At 34.8% G+C, this 17,494-nt stretch overlaps 1 protein-coding gene across 1 annotated transcript; it reads right to left on the reverse strand.

Annotated features, from left to right (window-relative positions):
• Positions 1–9,733: 9,733 nt before the first annotated feature.
• On the reverse strand, positions 9,734–11,432 carry LOC149544186 (protein DETOXIFICATION 34-like). Its single transcript, XM_089795928.1, has 7 exons — positions 11,388–11,432; positions 11,200–11,240; positions 10,900–10,956; positions 10,468–10,706; positions 10,201–10,319; positions 9,938–10,024; positions 9,734–9,850 (listed from the first exon to the last, which is right to left on the reverse strand). Exons 1-7 carry the CDS (start codon positions 11,430–11,432, stop codon positions 9,734–9,736), a joined length of 705 nt encoding a protein of 234 aa, XP_089652054.1.
• Between the last annotated feature and the right edge of the window lie 6,062 nt (positions 11,433–17,494).

The following is a 17,494-nucleotide window of genomic DNA, read 5'->3' on the forward strand; positions in this document are numbered from 1 at the left end:
ACCATCAAAAATTTGAAACCAGTTCCCCCCGCTATAGTTTCAAATCCTATTTTTGCCCCTCTCATTCCTCCATTTGCACTCTATTCCTTTTGGTGCTTTTGAGATGTATTTTTTTGTGTTCTGGTAATTTTTATGTTGATGTAGATAGAGTAAGTTATTCATGTTTTTTATTATATTGTTTATTTTATTGGAAATAATATGATTTTCTATGATGATTTATGAAGGATTATTTTGAAAATATATTCTAAATTTTAGGAATATTTGTAGGAAATCTAGCGATGGAAGAAGTAATCTGCATGTAGTGAGATGAATCAATATTTGATATATTTTTTAGTTTGGTGACAATGGACAATGTAAAACTAGACTTATGAGAGGAAATCACCACACCTTTATATGTGATTCTCATTCATGGAGATGATCAATATTTATGTCATCTTCATTTAGATTCTAAAATTTATAGATTTAGATTTGAGTATAGGTAATACATATTGTTTGATTGCTAGAAATAAAAGAGGACTCTAAATGCTTGTGTTATGAATATTTGGAGGGCATGGTGGAGAACATGAACATTCAAGTAGAAGTTTTAGTAGGCTGATGTAGTGCATGTAGTCATTGGAAGATCTACTAAAGAAATTGCATTGGTAAGAAGTGCAGAGACAAAGGTAGAAGGACAAACATGTGTCAAATGGAGATGGTTTTAGTGTTAAAGCTATTCAAAGGTGGATTATGAATCAATGAAGGAATGAAGGCTTGATATCTATTTCATTCATATGTCTTCAATGTCATTGACGATGTGGAATATAAGCAAAACTATGGAATTGTTGCCTTTCTCTTGCTTGATTAGAACCTTTGTAATGCATTCTTAGTATGGCTTTCAAGTCTAGTGCTTTTGGTTTAGGTTTAAAGGGTATTTGGAGATATAAATTGTAAGGTCTTTGTAATCATTTATTTATTAATAGAAATAAACTACATCTATTTTGTTATCTATAAGTTTCAAGATATATCATTTTAATGGACAATTTATATAAGTAATCTTTAGCTATATTGTAAATAAAGAGATCTTCATTTAAATTGTGAAGAATATTTTTATCAATTTTTATAAAAGCATAAGTCATGGATTCTTCTATGAGGGAAGAAATCATTCTACAACAAAGAAAAAACCAACACTAATTTTAAATTTATTGAAATTTGTGTGATGTTTAATGTGATTGCTCAATTTTAATTATTTCATATTATTTTCAAATAATTATTATAAGTTTCTCCACCATCATATTAATAAATTTATTTTGCCTTTGCATTTTTTAACTTTGGGATTCATTTTTGTTTGGGTGTTTTTTTCCTATAATCATTTTAGAGTTCTATTAAAAATAAATGAAAGTAAAGATGTTTCTATATTTTAAGTTTAGTTTTATTACTTTCTAGAACTTGATGACAATAAATTAGAAACACATAAAAATTATCATTTTATATTAATAAATATGAATATAAAAAAAGAAAATGAGAATTAAGATATTTATATATTTTTCAAATTTATATAAGTTATTTTTTTATAAAATTAAGATTGCATCAATAATAATTTATCATATTTATCAATATGAATATAATAAGAAAACTTTATTTTGAAAAAAATCTGTTAAATATTTGATTCTTTCTACTATATATATTCTCTAATAAGCTCTTAAAGAAAAAATATATGTAACTTTTTAGGAATGATTAATTTTATTGATAAATAATATTAATATAAGTATACAAACAATATAATTAGATTTAAGATGTTACAATATCATCATAAAAAGTAAATGCACACCTGAAAATACACAACAGTTTTGACCTATGTAATGTAAGAAAAAGTAACAACATGTTTTTTGTGCTCATGTGACATCACAACTCATTTGTGTAGGAAGCGATTTCATGTTGTGATGTTGCACATGCTGAAACTTTAGTGTATTTTTGTGCTTACACAACATCACATGTATTTTTGTACGAAGGGATTTTATGTTGCGATGTTGCATAGGCCAAAATTGCAGTGTATTTTTATGCATGTGCGACATCATATGTGATTTGTGCAAGAAGGGATTTCATGTTGTGATGTTGTGCAAGTTAAAAATGTTGTCCATTTTCAGACATTGTAAGAGCTTTCCAAATGAGTTTGGCTTATTGTAGGAAGCCTTTTTTTCTCATTTGAAATTGCAATGTTACACAAGCCAAAACTACAATGTATTTTCATGGTGGCACAACATTGTAAGTTATTTGTGTAAGAAGGGATTTTATTTTATGATGTTGTGTAGGCAAAAACTATAGTGTATTTTCATTCTTACACGACACCACAAGTATGTTTACAAGAAGGGATTTCATGTTGCATTGTTGCGCAGGCCAAAACTACAGTATATTTTGTACATGTGTGACATCATAGGTCATTTGTGCACAAGGGATTTCATATTGCAATGTATATTTGTGCATGCATGATGTTGTAGGTCATTTGTGCAGGAAGCGATTTCATATTATGATGTTGCACAAGTAAAAAATGTTTTACATTTTTGAACATTGTAAGAGCTTTTCAAATGAGTTTGGCTTATCGTAGGAAGCCTTCTTTTCTTATTCGATGTTGCAATGTTATGCAAGTGAAAACTATAGTGTATTTTTGTGTTTGTGTGACATCACAAGTCATTTGTGCAAGAAGGGATTTCATTTTACAATGTTGTGCATTTTTAGACATCATAAAAGCTTGTTGAATGAGTTTGGCTTATTATAGGAAGCCTTTTTTTCTCATTCGATGTTGTGATGCTAAAAAAACACAATATTTTTAAGTGCTTGAGAATAATTTTGGCTTGCGCTCATGTTGAAAGAGTAATAAAACTTTCCTACAATAAGCCAAACTCCTTCAATGTCAAAACACACAATTTAAGATAATAATTTTAAAATGAGAAAATAATAATAATATAAAACAATAGTAATTGAATTTTTTTAATAATAATATAATTATAAAAGATATTATGCAATATGTATTTGATGAATTAATATAGGATGAAGTTAGGTTAGCTTTCATTGACAAATTATTTTCTGTTTACTCTATTTGTTATGTCAAATATGGATGTTATGTATGCATAATGCTATTTTTTTTAGTATAGATCCATTATTTGTTTGTTATGTCAAATATTTTTAAAACATAAAATATATCTCACTTCTGGTTAGTGGCAATATAAATGTTTAATCACTAGTTAAGTTTATGTTGTTGCCAATAATTATAGCCTACAACAAGAACTAAAAATCATGAAAATTCTAAAATGATGCTTATAAGTCTAAAACACTAAAATCATGCTTGTAAGTCTAAAACAAATTGAAGTATATTTTAGATATAGACTTTGTGGCTCATAGATTGAGTCTATTGTATGAAAAATCACCTATGGTTTCCTTTACTATCTTTGTCTATAATTGAAACCTAAAGGAGGAAGAATATGAGAATATGCTAATTTGGAAGTTATAAAAGTAATAAAACATTTCAAAGATTTTTTGAAAAAAAGTTGGATTGACATAATGTTTTAAAAAGATTAATGGAAACTTTAGTTCTTTAAAAGTTAAGTTTTTTTTCCTACTACAAAGAAAAGTTTCTGCATATACCTTGTGATGGTTTAAATCTCTTTACATATTTTTTTATTCTATCTATAATTTATTTTGATTTTATGTAGATGAATGCTTTGGACTCACAAAATTGTTGAGAACATGTGTCTCAACCTTGCTATTTTTTTTTCCAGAAAATTTTAGAATTTGTTTGTGGAAGTTTTCCACTTGTTTATATCTTGGAAAAGAGTGTATAAAATACCAAAAGGTGTCCTGTCCATAGTAGAACATAGGAGGGCCATTTTTAGAGCATAGTTAGCTTGCTTTATGACTTTTATGGTGGTCTAAACTAAGAGACAAAATTATGGACGGGATTACCTTTTTAACCTGGTTGTTTTTCATATTGGAAATGTAAATGTCAAAACTGGGTAACATGTGGCATGGTACTTTTGCCCATGGTTTTGTAAAACCACAAGTGATTTATAGGTTGTAAAATCACTATAAAAGGAGGGCTTGGGGAGGTGTTTGTGTAATTGAGTTTAGTTTACAAGATTCGATGTTAGGAGGAGTTTCTTCAAGTTTGAGTTGTGGTGATGCGCTCTTGTAAGAACTTGCATTGCAAGCGTATTGTAATCATCTTGGTCTGATAATACATTGTGCAGGTTTTGGAGGGTGGGGTTTTTCTCTCAAAAAGGTTTTCCCACAATAATCATTGTGTTATATATTCATTGTTATATTGATTGTGTTATTATGCATTTCTTGAGATCTCTGCAATAGTTAGTTGCATTTGCATAATCATCCTCTCAAAGATTAGCGTAGGAAGTGATTCCATGCACCTTTTCTTTCTTACAAGTGGTATTAGAGCTTGGCTAGTTTTGGTTCTATTTTTTGGGTATAGGGTTTTTTGAGCTAATTAAGGTTTGAGTAGGAGCTTGTGTAGAGTATTTAATTTTTGTGTTGCAAGATTGAAAAGATGGCAAGCATGTCAGGGATAATTAATTTTGAAAAGTTTTCTAGCAAAAACCTTGAGATGTGGAAGCTAAAGATGGAAGATATATTGATTGATTGGGATCTATGGGATGTGATTGATGAGAAAAAGTTGAGGCCCATAGATCTAACCTTAGCTGCACAATATGATGTGACAGACATAAAAGCTAAAGGTCTCATCAAATTGTGTCTTGTAGACTCTATTATGATAAATGTCCATGATGAATCTACTATAAAGAAGCTTTGGAAAAAGCTAAGTGAGATCTATCAAGTGAAATCACTTGTGAATAAGATCTTCTTAAGGAAGAAATTATATTCTTTGAGAATGGAAGAAGGTGGATTCTGAGCATCTAGAAAGCTTTAATATGTTGGTGACTCAGTTGACCTCAGGAGGGGTGCCAATGGATAATGAAGAAAGGTGTCAAATCTTGCTATGTTCATTGCCAGACTCATGGAGTAATCTTGTGATGGCTATAGGGAACACTTTAGTTGTCTTGAAGATAGAGGACATTGTTGGTTCTCTACTTTCTAAGGAGATGAGAAGGAAGGTCTCTCTGAATGCCAAAGAGGCTTTGAGTGTTCAAGGAAGACCAAAAGAAAGAGGAAAGAACAAAAAGAAACATGGCCATTCTAAGTCCAAAAATAAGGGGAGATTTAAATCTCCTGGTAAGTCCAAGCAATTTTCTAGAATTGTGGCAAACTTGGTCACTTCTGAAAGGACTACAAAGAGGAGAAGAAAAAGAAGAAGAAGCAAGATTATGATTTTGAGTCCGAAAAGGAAGATGGAGATGCTTTCATCATAGCCTTGGCCACTCATGTAGGTGAAAATGCATGGTTAATAGACTCAAGTGCATCTTTCCACATGAATCCTAATAGAAACTAGTTTAGTAAGTATGAAAATTTTGATGGTGGTAAGGTGTATTTGAGTGATAACTCAGTACTTGATATTGTTGGTCATGGAAGTATTTGTGTGAATTTTTTTGATGTTAGAATTAGAAGATTTGATGGTGTCTTGCATATCTTAGGACCAGTGAAGAATTTGTTATCCGTTAGTAAGCTAATAGATGTGGGCATGCATGTACAATTTTCTAAAGCAGGTGTAAAAATGGTAAGAGGTACTATGGTAATAGAAAGAGGAAGTAGATTGGGTACATTGTACTATTGATGCATGCATGGTTGAGTTCAATAGTACTTTTGATAAGATTGTGAAAAAAACTACTTAGCTAGAGAAGGCAAAGATTTCTCTTTCGATAGATTGTCATGGTTTTTGGGTACCCAAGGGTGCTTTTTCTACCGAATCAAAGTTTCCTGTACAGAAGACCATGTTATGGCACTAGAGACTCAGCCACATAGGTAAGAAGGGTCTATGGACTTTGAAAAATAAGAACCTTGTTGATGGGTTAAATGATTGCAATCTTGAATTTGATTTTTGTGAGCATTGTATCTATGGTAAACAAAACTGCATTCAGTTTTACTCGAGTTCTCATAAGTCCTCATATATTTTGGATCTAATCTATTTGGATGTACTTGGTCCAGTTGATGTTCCTTCTATTGGTAGATTAGTTTATTATACTTCTTTCATTGATCATTTCAGTAGAAGAACATGGGTTTATTTTCTTAGGAGTAAAGCTGATTTTTTCAATTGTTTCAAAGAATTTAAAGCAATGGTTGAATTGCAAATTGGAAAGAAAATAAAATGTTTAAGAACTGATAATGGTGGTGAATCTTGCTCCAATGATTTTGACACATTTTGTAAAGATTGTGGTATTAAAAGAGAGAAGAAAACTCTGTATTCTCTACAACAGAATGGAGTTGCAGAAAGAATGAATAGGACCCTGATGGAGAAGGCTAGGAGTATGATGAGTGGTGCTAGACTAGAAAAAAATTTCTTGGATGAAGCTATAGCCACTGCCTGTTGCCTGATAAATAGGTCTCCTACATCAGCTCTTGTTGATAAGATGCCAATGGAAGCATGGTTGGGCCAAAAGCCTTCACTTAGACATCTAAGAGTGTTTGGTTGTGAGGCATATGCTCATGTACCAAAGGAGAATAAAACAAAATTGGACAACAAAGTTGTCAAATGTATCTTCATCAGATATAGTTATGGTGTGAAAGGATGCAAGCTTTGCGATCCTATTGCACAAAAGGTATTTTATTCTAGAAATGTTATTTTTAGAGAAACTAAGCCTTCTTCTGTTATAGTGCAACTAGAATGGATAGAAGAAAAGAAAGATGTGATTCAACTTCTTGCTATGCCTGAGAAAGTTGATTCGAGGCCCTTAGAAAGACAAGTTCTAAATCATCAGAGGAAGAGGGAGAACCTAATCATGAATTTGAACTTGAATGTCATCTTGTTTGAAGGTCTAGTAGACAGAGGAAAGCACCAGAAAGGTATGGGTATTCTCTTGATGATTGGAGATGCATATTTGCATTGAATGCTAATATTGATGAACCAAGACCTGCACAAGAGGCTCTTGGTATGAATGATTCAAAGTCCTAGAAAATAGCCATGGAAGAAGAGATGGTAGCTCTTAAGAGGAATGACATATGGGACCTTATACCATTGCCTGAAGGATGGAAGCCTGTTGGTTGTAAATGGGTGTTCAAAAGGAAGATGGGTTTAGATGGAAGCATTGAGAAGTATAAAGCACATTTGGTTGGAAAAGGTTACTCTTAGGTTGAGGGAGCAGATTATGGTGAGATTTTTTCTTCGATAGCCAAAATGACATCCATTAGATTTTTGGTTTCTATTGCAACAACTTATGATCTAGAGATCGAGCAAATGGATGTGAAAATTTCTTTTCTTCAGGAGATTTGGAGGAAGAAATTTACATGTCATAGCTAGAGCACTATGTGGTGAAAGGTGAAAGTCATTTGGTCTATAAATTGAAGAAATCTTTATATGGTTTAAAATAGAGTCCTAAGATGTGGTACTAGAAGTTTGATACATATGGTTTACGTTTGAGATTTGTGTGATCTAAATCTGATCACTATATATATTTCAAATTTGATGGTGATGGTTTCCTAGTTATTGCCTTGTATGTCGATGACATATTGTTTATTGGCAAAGGAAAATGTTTGATTTCAGAGTTAGAATCTCAACTCTTAATAAAAATTTGAAATGAAAGATCTTGGTGCAGCTAGGCACATTCTGAGAATGGAGATTATAAGAGATAGACAGAACAGAAAGCTTTGGCTAGGCCAGAGTAAGTATGTTGGTACTATTTTGAAAAGGTTTAATATGCAAGATTCAATACCATTGAGTGTTCTTGTTACTAAGGGAAAAAATCTTTCTAGCTCATAGTGTCCCACATCCCCATTGGAGATGGAAGAGATGAGTCGAGTACCATATCAGAGTGCTATTGAAATTTTGATGTATGCTATGGTCTATACAAGACCAGACATTGCCCAAGTAGTGGGAGTACTTTCTTGTTATATGTCTAATCTAGCAAGAGCACATTGGGATGCAGTAAAAAGAGTTTTCAAATACTTGTGAGGTACCTTAGAGTACTCAATATGTTTTCATAGAATAAAAAATGAACATTCCTTGGATATTCAAGGCTATGTGGATTCAGACTGGGCCGGTGATGTTGATAGAAGAAGACCCACTAGTACATATGTTTACATTATTTGTTGGTGCAATCAGTTGGATGAGCAAGCCACAAGCTGTGGTCACTTTGTCCACTACTAAGGTAGAGTATATGGTAGCTACACATGCCTGCAAGGAAGCCATCTAGCTAAAGAGATTGTGTTTAGATATAGAGTTCAAATAGGGTGTAGTGACAATTTATAGTGATAGCCAGAATGCAATTTGCCTAGCGAAGAACCTGACTTTTCATGCCAGGACCAAGCACATTGATGTACAATATCATTTTCTGAGAGATGGTCGAGGATGGCAAGGTGAAGTTGAAAAAGGTAGAGACTTTGGTGAATGTTGCTGATGCATTAACTAAGCCCATGAGCACAAAGAAATTCAGATCGTATTCAGAGTCTATGGGTCTCTTAGCCCCTAGCAATTAAGTTCATGATATTTTGGATCCCCTGACTCTTGTAAGGTGTTCAACAAGTGGGAGAATGTTGAGAACATATGTCTCAACTTTGCAATCTTTTTTTAAAAAAATTCCAGAATTTGTTTGTGAAAGTTTTCCATTTGTTTATATCTTGAAAAAGAGTGTATAAAATACCAAAAGGTGCCCTGTCCATAGTAGAATATAGGAGGGCCATTTTTAGGGCATAGTTAACTTTTTTTATGACTTTTATGGGGGTCTAAACTAAGAGACAAAATTATGGACGGGATTACTATTTTAACTTGGTTGTTTTTCCATATTGGAAATGTAAATGTCAAAATTGGGTAACATGTGGCATGGTAGTTTTGCCCATGGTTTTGTAAAATCACAAGTGGTTTCTAGATTGTAAAATCACTATAAAAGGAGGGCTTGGGGAGGTGTTTGTAATTGGGTTCAATTTGCAAGATTGGATGCTAGGAGGAGTCTCTCTTAGTTTGAGTTGTGGTGATGCACTTCTATAAGAACTTGCATTGCAAGTGTATTGTAATCATATTGGTTTGATAATACATTGTGCCAGTTTTGGAGGGTGGGGTTTTTCTCCTGAAAGGGTTTCCCCATGGTAATCATTGCATTATGTATTCATTGTTATTTTGATAGTGTTATTATGCATTTCTTGGGATCTTTGCAATAGTTAGTTGAATTTGCATAATTGTCCTCTAAAAGATTAGCGTAGAAAGTGATTCCATGCACCTTTGCTTCCTTACAAAAATAATAAGATACTTAATTTTGTAGCAAATGTTTTGAATATAAGTTATATAATGTCACCATAAAATTACATTGATGGTAGAGCTGGTTCACCAAAGATTTCCAATATTTCTTGTTACCGAACTCAAGCAACAAAATGAAACATCAATCAGTCTCATAAATTAACCACCTTCTTGAGCATGTGCCATGTGAACCCTCCAAATTTGTAGTTACAGTTTGATTATCGTAGAATTTTCTTCTTCCCAGAAGATTATCTCCTAGATAATATCTCTAGAGAAATATTTACTAGAGGGCTTTTGTGGATTGTCTTCTAGATATTCAAGGAATGTTCTCAACATTGTCTTCCCCTTGTAACTCAAATTTAGGAGGGCTAGTGAGAATGTTATAAAAGTTTAGTTCACTTGAATCAAACTTTTTCAAGTGTTTTTCAAGTAATCTACCTCTAACATGCACTCACTCACTTTGAATGATCGAATTGTATGAGACTCCACCGATCTTTCCCACAACCTCATACGATCCTCAGCTTGAGCAGCCTGCACAAAAAAAAAAAAAAACTTACTCACTACAACAATGGTGAAGTAATGGTCCCAAAAGCCTCTAAAGATGATAATATACTTTACCTCTAGATTCCAGTTGATGAAATATGTGATTAGCAATAAAATGGCAGTCTGGAGGGATGTTCCACAAATCATGCCAGTCCAAATGCCCTGTTTAAACATACAAATATAAATTTATAAAAGAAAGAAAAGTAAATGAATTTCTAATAGTTTACGATATCAACCATCTTTTTTGTGTCTGAATATGGTAACAAGAGACATAGAATTTGAACTTATTATAATAGTATGTCAATAAAAAATAATTGTAACTTAGCACTTAGATCTACCTTAGCTCCAAGATTGAGCTTATATCCCATAAGAAGTCCAAGGGGTAATCCAATAAAATAATAGCTCCCTATGTTTACATAGGCTATCAAAGCCTGCCAACCTCCCCCTAAAGCCACACCTGAGTTGTTTGTACAAAAACAAATAGAATCTTAGAAAGATATGATACATCAGATCGAACCCCTAAAAACAAATCAATAGTTATAAACTGCTCAGCTTCCATAACTAGAGTCATGTAAATCAAGTGTGAATGGGTGAGTACACTCTACCTGATAGCACTTGTTGTATACTATTTAAAACCATTGTAACTCCAAGTAATATGGCCATATTCGACACTGTTTCTATGACCACTTTACTACTTGTGAATAGTACTGCAAAATCATTTTTGGTTGCAAGAATGATGGCCATAAATATAAGCCCAATGAATAATGATATTACAACTATGACGATGACTAAAAATTTTGCAGCTTTAGGACGACCAACTCCAAGTTCATTCGATACTCTCACACTGCATAGACTCAATGGAACAAAAAATTGCTTGTAATCTTACTAAAGCTAACGATACTAAAGATAACGATGCAACCACCATTAAAAATTGAACAAAATTCTTATTTGTTAATCTCTGTATAATTTGTACTAATAGTTGCAATACAAAATAATCCAAAACTAATAACATGATATAGTATAAGAGAAAATCCTACCTAATGGTAGCATTGAAACCGACGAAGACCATGGTTTCCCATCCATTCAAAATCATGCTATAAATAGAACAGAGTAAACTTTCAAAAGGAGAACATTTTACTACTTATTGTAACATTTAACTACACCATGAGACGCCCAATTTACTAACAAACATTTTCACCCATGAAATGCCCATATCCATTGCTACTAGATAAGTTGCATTTAAGGAAAAACATTGGGTTTTCTAAAATAGACTTTTGGAGGACCTCCTTACCAGATAGATAGCGCATCAACTTCAATTGTTGCATTTTAAAAATTACCAGTCATAATAATGAGTGGCATCATATACCAGATCTCCAAACTGAAAATGCCAAAAACCAAAAATGAATATGAGTAACACAGATTGTTTCTCTTCATGAGAGATGTTGCTATTGGTATATCCTAATTAGGGTTTATTCTAGAAATTGAGTTTAGAATAGAAAATAACAACAATCATTGTGCTACTAACCAGAGCATAACACCTGAAGCCACTGACAGTCGAAGAAAAGGCCATAGATCATGAAAAGCAAGCTAGGAGAATCCTTTCCAAGCATCTTGGAAAAAGTAAACAATATACAAAAGATGACTAATATTTGTTGGAAAATTTAATGCAGTGTTGACATTTGCCCCTTGAGCCAAACACCCACCTACCACCTGACAACCCATAATAGATAGAAAACATGAATGCGGTAGGTGAGATTTTTGAATCTGGAAATGAGAGGGAAAAACATTTTAGGTCAGAAGACAAAAGGAATGTTTCTACATTCATTCATTTAGTAGAGTTTGTAGATCAAGTAGATTAGAGAGAAGTTGCAGACAGAGCAGAGAAGATCAGCAGATCAGTCGTTGGAAGAAGAAGAAGAAAGTTTGTTTGTTTCATGCCTGCAGTTGCACGTGATTGATTTCTGGTTACCTTGTAAGTTTTGTTATTGTTTGATTCATCCTGTTGAAGCAGTGATTGCTCTAGGAATTCATGTATGCAACCATTAGAGCTGCAAGTTTTAAAGTTGTTTGAAGTTTGAAGTTTTAACATTTTAGAGTTTTTTCTGGTTGAAGCCGAATGCTCCCAGATTTTGTAATAGTTTAAATCTCAGTTGAATAGAAAGCAAGCAGCATAGTTAATCTATTGTTCTTCATCTTCTATTCATTGCATTTGACAAGTTTGGTTGAAAGGTCAAAGCTTGGCTCTCTGGTTTTAATGGTGAAAGCATTCACATTGGAATATTTCCTAAGTTATATTTCTTAAGTTTGATAAAGAACACTTGGCATCTTCTTTCTCAGTTTGAGCTGATATCACTCGGCATCCATTGGTGCCGAGTATTTCCTGTGCAAGTACCGAGCTCCTCTTTGTGCTGAGTTCACTCAGCACCTGTTGCCTATCACTCGACACCTTCTTGTGCTGAGCAAGTGCGGAGTAATTCTGGCACTCGACACCTTCTTGTGCTGAGCACTTTTCTTCAAGTGCTGAGCAACCTGCCACTTGGCACCATCAAGTGCTGAGTAAAATTGGCACTCGGCACCTTCATGTGCCAAGCAACTTTTAAGTGCCGAGTGAAGTTTTTAGGGTTAGGATTGTGAGTTTGAGTTTAAATTTTAATCTATATTTCTCACATGGTATCAGACCTTTGAGGCCCCACATCCAAAGTGAGTTAGGGCATTTGTCTTTTCTTGGGATATTTATCATGGCAGGAGATGCATAAAAGATATGGCAGTAGCCACCATCATTTAATGGACAGAATTATGATACATTTGCAAAGAAGATGAAGACCATTATGGTTGCAAATGATTTGTGGGAGTTTGTGGTTAATGGATTCAATGATGTGACTGATCCAACTCAGTATGCTGCCTTCACAAATGCACACAAGACTCATTTGAAAGAGTCAAGGAGGAAAGATGCTAAGGCATTAAGTTTGATTGAAGTAGCAATGACAAGGACAATATTCCCAAAGATTGCAGCAGAAAATTATGCAAAGGAAGCATGGGATATCCTTGAGACCAACTTCAAGGGGACTGATAAAGTCCATACTGTAAAGCTACAGAACATTAGGAGGGAGTTTGAGAACCTTCAGATGAAGGAAAATGAATCAGTTGCAGACTTCAGTTCAAGGACCTCCAATGTGATTAACCAACTGAAGTCAAATGGAGAAGACCATCAAAAGCAGAGGATACTAGAAAAGATATTGAGGAGTTTACCTCATAAATATAACCATTTGGTCATGACCATAGAAGAGGCAAAATACCTCACTGTTTTGACAATGGATGAGTTGATGGGTTCTCTTCAAACCCATGAGTATAGGATCAATAGATCCACATCTTCTTCTACCCAAGGGAAAGCATTCAAGGCTCAGTCAAATCCAAGAGGAAGGGGGAGAGGAAGAAATGGCTCAGGTAGAAACTCTAGAGATAGAGGCCGAGGTAATGGAGGACAAAGAAATGCTGCAGCAGAAAGCTCAGGAAGAGCAGATGGAGCAAGTAGCTCACACAATACTTCAAGAGGAGGTAAGAAAAACTACAAGTCAAATAAGAGTAATGTAGAATGCTACCACTGTCATAAACATGGGCATTATGCAAATGAATGCTGGAAGAAGCAGAAAAATCAGTCAGGACAAAAAAATGCGGCTGATGTGAATATGGGAAGTGAAAACACTGCCTTCATCATGTGTAATGTTGGTGAAGAAGGAAGCCCTGAGGTTTGGTACCTCGACAGTGGATGTAGCAACCACATGAGTGGTAATGAAACCTTGTTTTCATTTATTGACAAGAGTTTCAAATTTGAAATTAAAATGGGTAACAATGGAACCCTACCAATTGTGGGCAAAGAATCTATTATGGTCCACACCAAGAAAGGTGAGAAAAGAGAAATACAAAATGTGTATTTTTCCCCTGGTATGAAGCACAATTTGATGAGCATTGGTCAGCTCATTCAAAATGGATACAAAGTGCTGATGGAGAATGACATATGTGTCATTCAAAAAAAGAATGGGAGTAAGAACTTACTTGCGACAGTTCAAATGACAAAGAACAAAATGTTTCCCTTGAAGATTGAAACATGTTTCTCATCTCAAGTTAGTGCTGCACCTCCCACACAATCAGCTTTAAGGAGTGTGATTGAAGACCCCTCATGGCTATGGCACCTCAGGTATGGTGATCTTGGCTATGTTGGTTTAAATTTACTGTCAAGTAAAAGAATGGTAGAAGGTTTGCCACGTATAGGAAATTCATGTGACAAGTGTGAGGCTTGTATTTTGGGTAAGCAACATAGGCTTCCCTTTAATTCTGGAAATTCTAGGAGGGCTAGATATCCATTAGAGTTAGTGCATACCGACCTAGTCAGTCCTATGCAAGTTACTTCCATTGGGGGGAGTACTTATTTCATGACATTCATTGATGATTTCAGTTGTAGGACATGGGTGTATTTTCTAAAGAATAAATCTGAAGCATTTAATAAATTTGTAGAATTTAAGGCCCAGGCTAAAAGAGAATGTGGACATTATATCAAGGTCCTAAGATCTAATAGAGGAGGGGAGTATACCTCCAATTCTTTTGTAAATTTTTGTAAGAAATATGGCATTAAGAAAGAGCTCACAGCCAGCTATACACCACAGTAGAATGGAGTGACTGAAAGAAAGAACAAGACCATTGTTGAAATGGCAAGGAGCATGATGAAAGAAAAAGGTCTCCCAACTGAAATTTGGGGAGAGGCTGTGGCAACAACAGTTTACCTAATTAATAGGTGTCCTACAAAGGCAGTCAGTGACAAAATTCCAACGGAAGCTTGGTCACGAATAAGATAGATAGTTGAACACTTAAGGGTGTTTGGATGTGTTGCATATGCACATGTGCCTAAAGAGCAAAGGCAGAAACTTGATGACAAAGGTGTGAAATGCATTTTCACACGGTACAACCCAGAATCAAAGGCATACAAATTGTATGACCCACTGAACAAAAAGATGATGCTTTCAAGAGATGTGGAATTTCTTGAAAATCAGTCTTGGTATGGTTCAATTGATGAGTCACCAAGCACTTCAAGTAAAGTGCCAATTATGAGTGAAGAAGATGCTAATGAATAGAAAGAAGAAGGAGCAAATAGAAGAAAATAAAAGCATGTTCAGTCATTTCTGAGCTCCTCTAGACATGATCGAGTGTCAATGCTGAGTACCAGTGAAGACCGAGCTAGTCGGCAATGCAGCAACAATGAAGATTCTAATCCCAAACTCTCCTCCTTGTTACCAAGAAAGACCAAGAGTCTTAGGGAGATATACCAAGATGAAGGTTATGAAGATTATGATGAGAGTGTTAATTTTGCATTATTTTCTCATAGTGATCCAATATATTTTGAGGAAGCTATTAAGGAGAAGAAATGGTGTAATGCCATGAATGAGGAAATAGATGCCATAGAAAGGAATGAGACATGGGAGCTAACTGATTTGCCTCCCAAGAAGAATGTGATTGGAGTGAAATGGATCTATAAGACCAAATGCAATGCCGAAGGCAAGATTGATAGGCATAAGGAAAGACTGGTAGTCAAGGGCTACAAACAACAATATGGAAGAGACTATGATGAGACCTATGCCCCGGTTGCAAGAATGAAAATAGTGTGTGCTGTCATAGCAATTGCAAACCAACACAAGTGGAAGGTATTTCAAATGGATGTGAAGTTCGCCTTCCTTAATGGTATATTGAAAGAAGAAGTATATGTGGAGCAGCCACCTCGTTATGAAGTTGTAGGTGAAGAGAATAAAGTATATAGATTGAAGAGAGCTCTTTATGGGCTCAAGCAAGCTCCACAGGCATGGTAGAGTAGGATTGATTCATATTTGATGAGCAATGGCTTTAGCAAAAGCAATGGTGAGCCCACTCTTTACATCAAGGCAGAAGATGGTAATGTATTATTTGTTGTCTTGTATGTAGATGACTTGATTTTTACTAGTAATGATAAGGCTCTAATTGGTGAGTTTAAAGAGTCCATGAAAAGTGAATTTGAAATGACAGACGTGGGTCTCTTGAAATACTTTCGAGGCATAGAAATAAAACAAATGCATGATGGCATATTCATCTCTCAAGAAAAGTATGTAGGGCAGATCTTGGAGAGATTTAAAAGGCAGAACAGTAAGGCAGCCCCCACACCAATAGCAGTAAGTCTGAAGTTGAGCAAGGAAGACTCTAGCAAGAGAGTGGATCCAACACTATACAAGAGTATGGTTGGAAGTCTAATGTATTTGACTGCAACTCGGCCAGACCTAATGCATGCAGTAAGTTTGATTTTCAGATTTAGGGAAACACCAAGGGATTCCCATTGACAAGTGGGAAAGAGGATCCTAAGGTATGTGAAAGATACCAAGGGATTTGAGATTTTATTTACTGCAAATGATGATTTCAAGTTGGTGGGTTACCTGATAGTGATTGGGATGGAAGTTTAGATGATAGGAAGAGCACTTCCGGATACATGTTTCATATGGGATTGGGTGCAATTTCATGGGCATCCAAGAAGCAACCTATTGTTGCTCAATCTACAGCAGAGGCTGAAGATATAGCAGCAAATGCAATAGCATGTCAAGCAATTTGGCTAAGGAGGATCTTGATAGATTTGAATGAAAGGCAAGAGGATGGAACCACAATTTATTGTGACAACACCTCTTCAATTGCATTGTCCAAGAATCCAGTCTTCCATGGGAGAAGCACGCATATTGAGATCAGATATCACTTCATCAGAGAGTTGGTGGAGAATGGGGATATCAAAATGAATTTCTGCAAGTCAGAGTAGCAGCTTACAGACATTTTCACAAAGCCATTAGGCATTGGATTTGTGCACTTAAGACAGAGTCTTGGTGTAGTTGATTTGGATCAGTTGTGATCCTTATTTTGTTTGGCTTGGGACAAAGGGGGAGTGTTGAAAAATTTAATGCAGTGTTGACATTTTTCCCTTGAGCCAAACGCCCACCTACCACCTAACGACCCAGAACAGATAGAAAACATGAATGCCGTAGGTGAGATTTTTGAATTTGGAAATGAGAGGGAAAAACATTTTAGGTCAGAAGACATTTCTACATTCATTCATTCAGTAGAGTTTGTAGATCAAGCAGATCAGAGAGAAGTTGCAAACAGAGCAGAGAAGATCAATAGATCAGTCGTTGGAAGAAGAAGAAGAAAGTTTGTTTGTTTCGTGCTTGCAGTTGCACGTGATTAATTGCTGGTTACCTTGTAAGTTTTCGTTATTGTTTGATTCGTCCTATTGAAGCAGTGATTGCTCTAGGCATTCATGTATGCAGCCATTAGAGCTGCAAGTTTTGAAGTTGTTTGAAGTTTGAAGTTTTAACATTTTAGGATTTTTTTTGGTTGAAGCCGAATGCTCCCAAATTTTGTAATAGTTTAAATCTCAGTTGAATAGAAAGCAAGCGGCATAATTAATCTATTGTTCTTCATCTTCTATTCATTGCATTTGACAAGTTTGGTTGAAAGGTCAAAGCTCGGCTCTCTAGTTTTAATAGTGAAAGCATTCACGTTGAAATATTTCCTAAGTTATATTTCTTAAGTTTGATACAGAACACTCGGCATCTTCTTTCTCAGTTGGAGTCG

Source organism: Cupressus sempervirens, chromosome 8 (genome assembly GCF_028749045.1).
Source record: "Cupressus sempervirens isolate cs-2001-9-10 chromosome 8, ASM2874904v1, whole genome shotgun sequence".
Taxonomy (NCBI): Eukaryota; Viridiplantae; Streptophyta; class Pinopsida; order Cupressales; family Cupressaceae; genus Cupressus; species Cupressus sempervirens.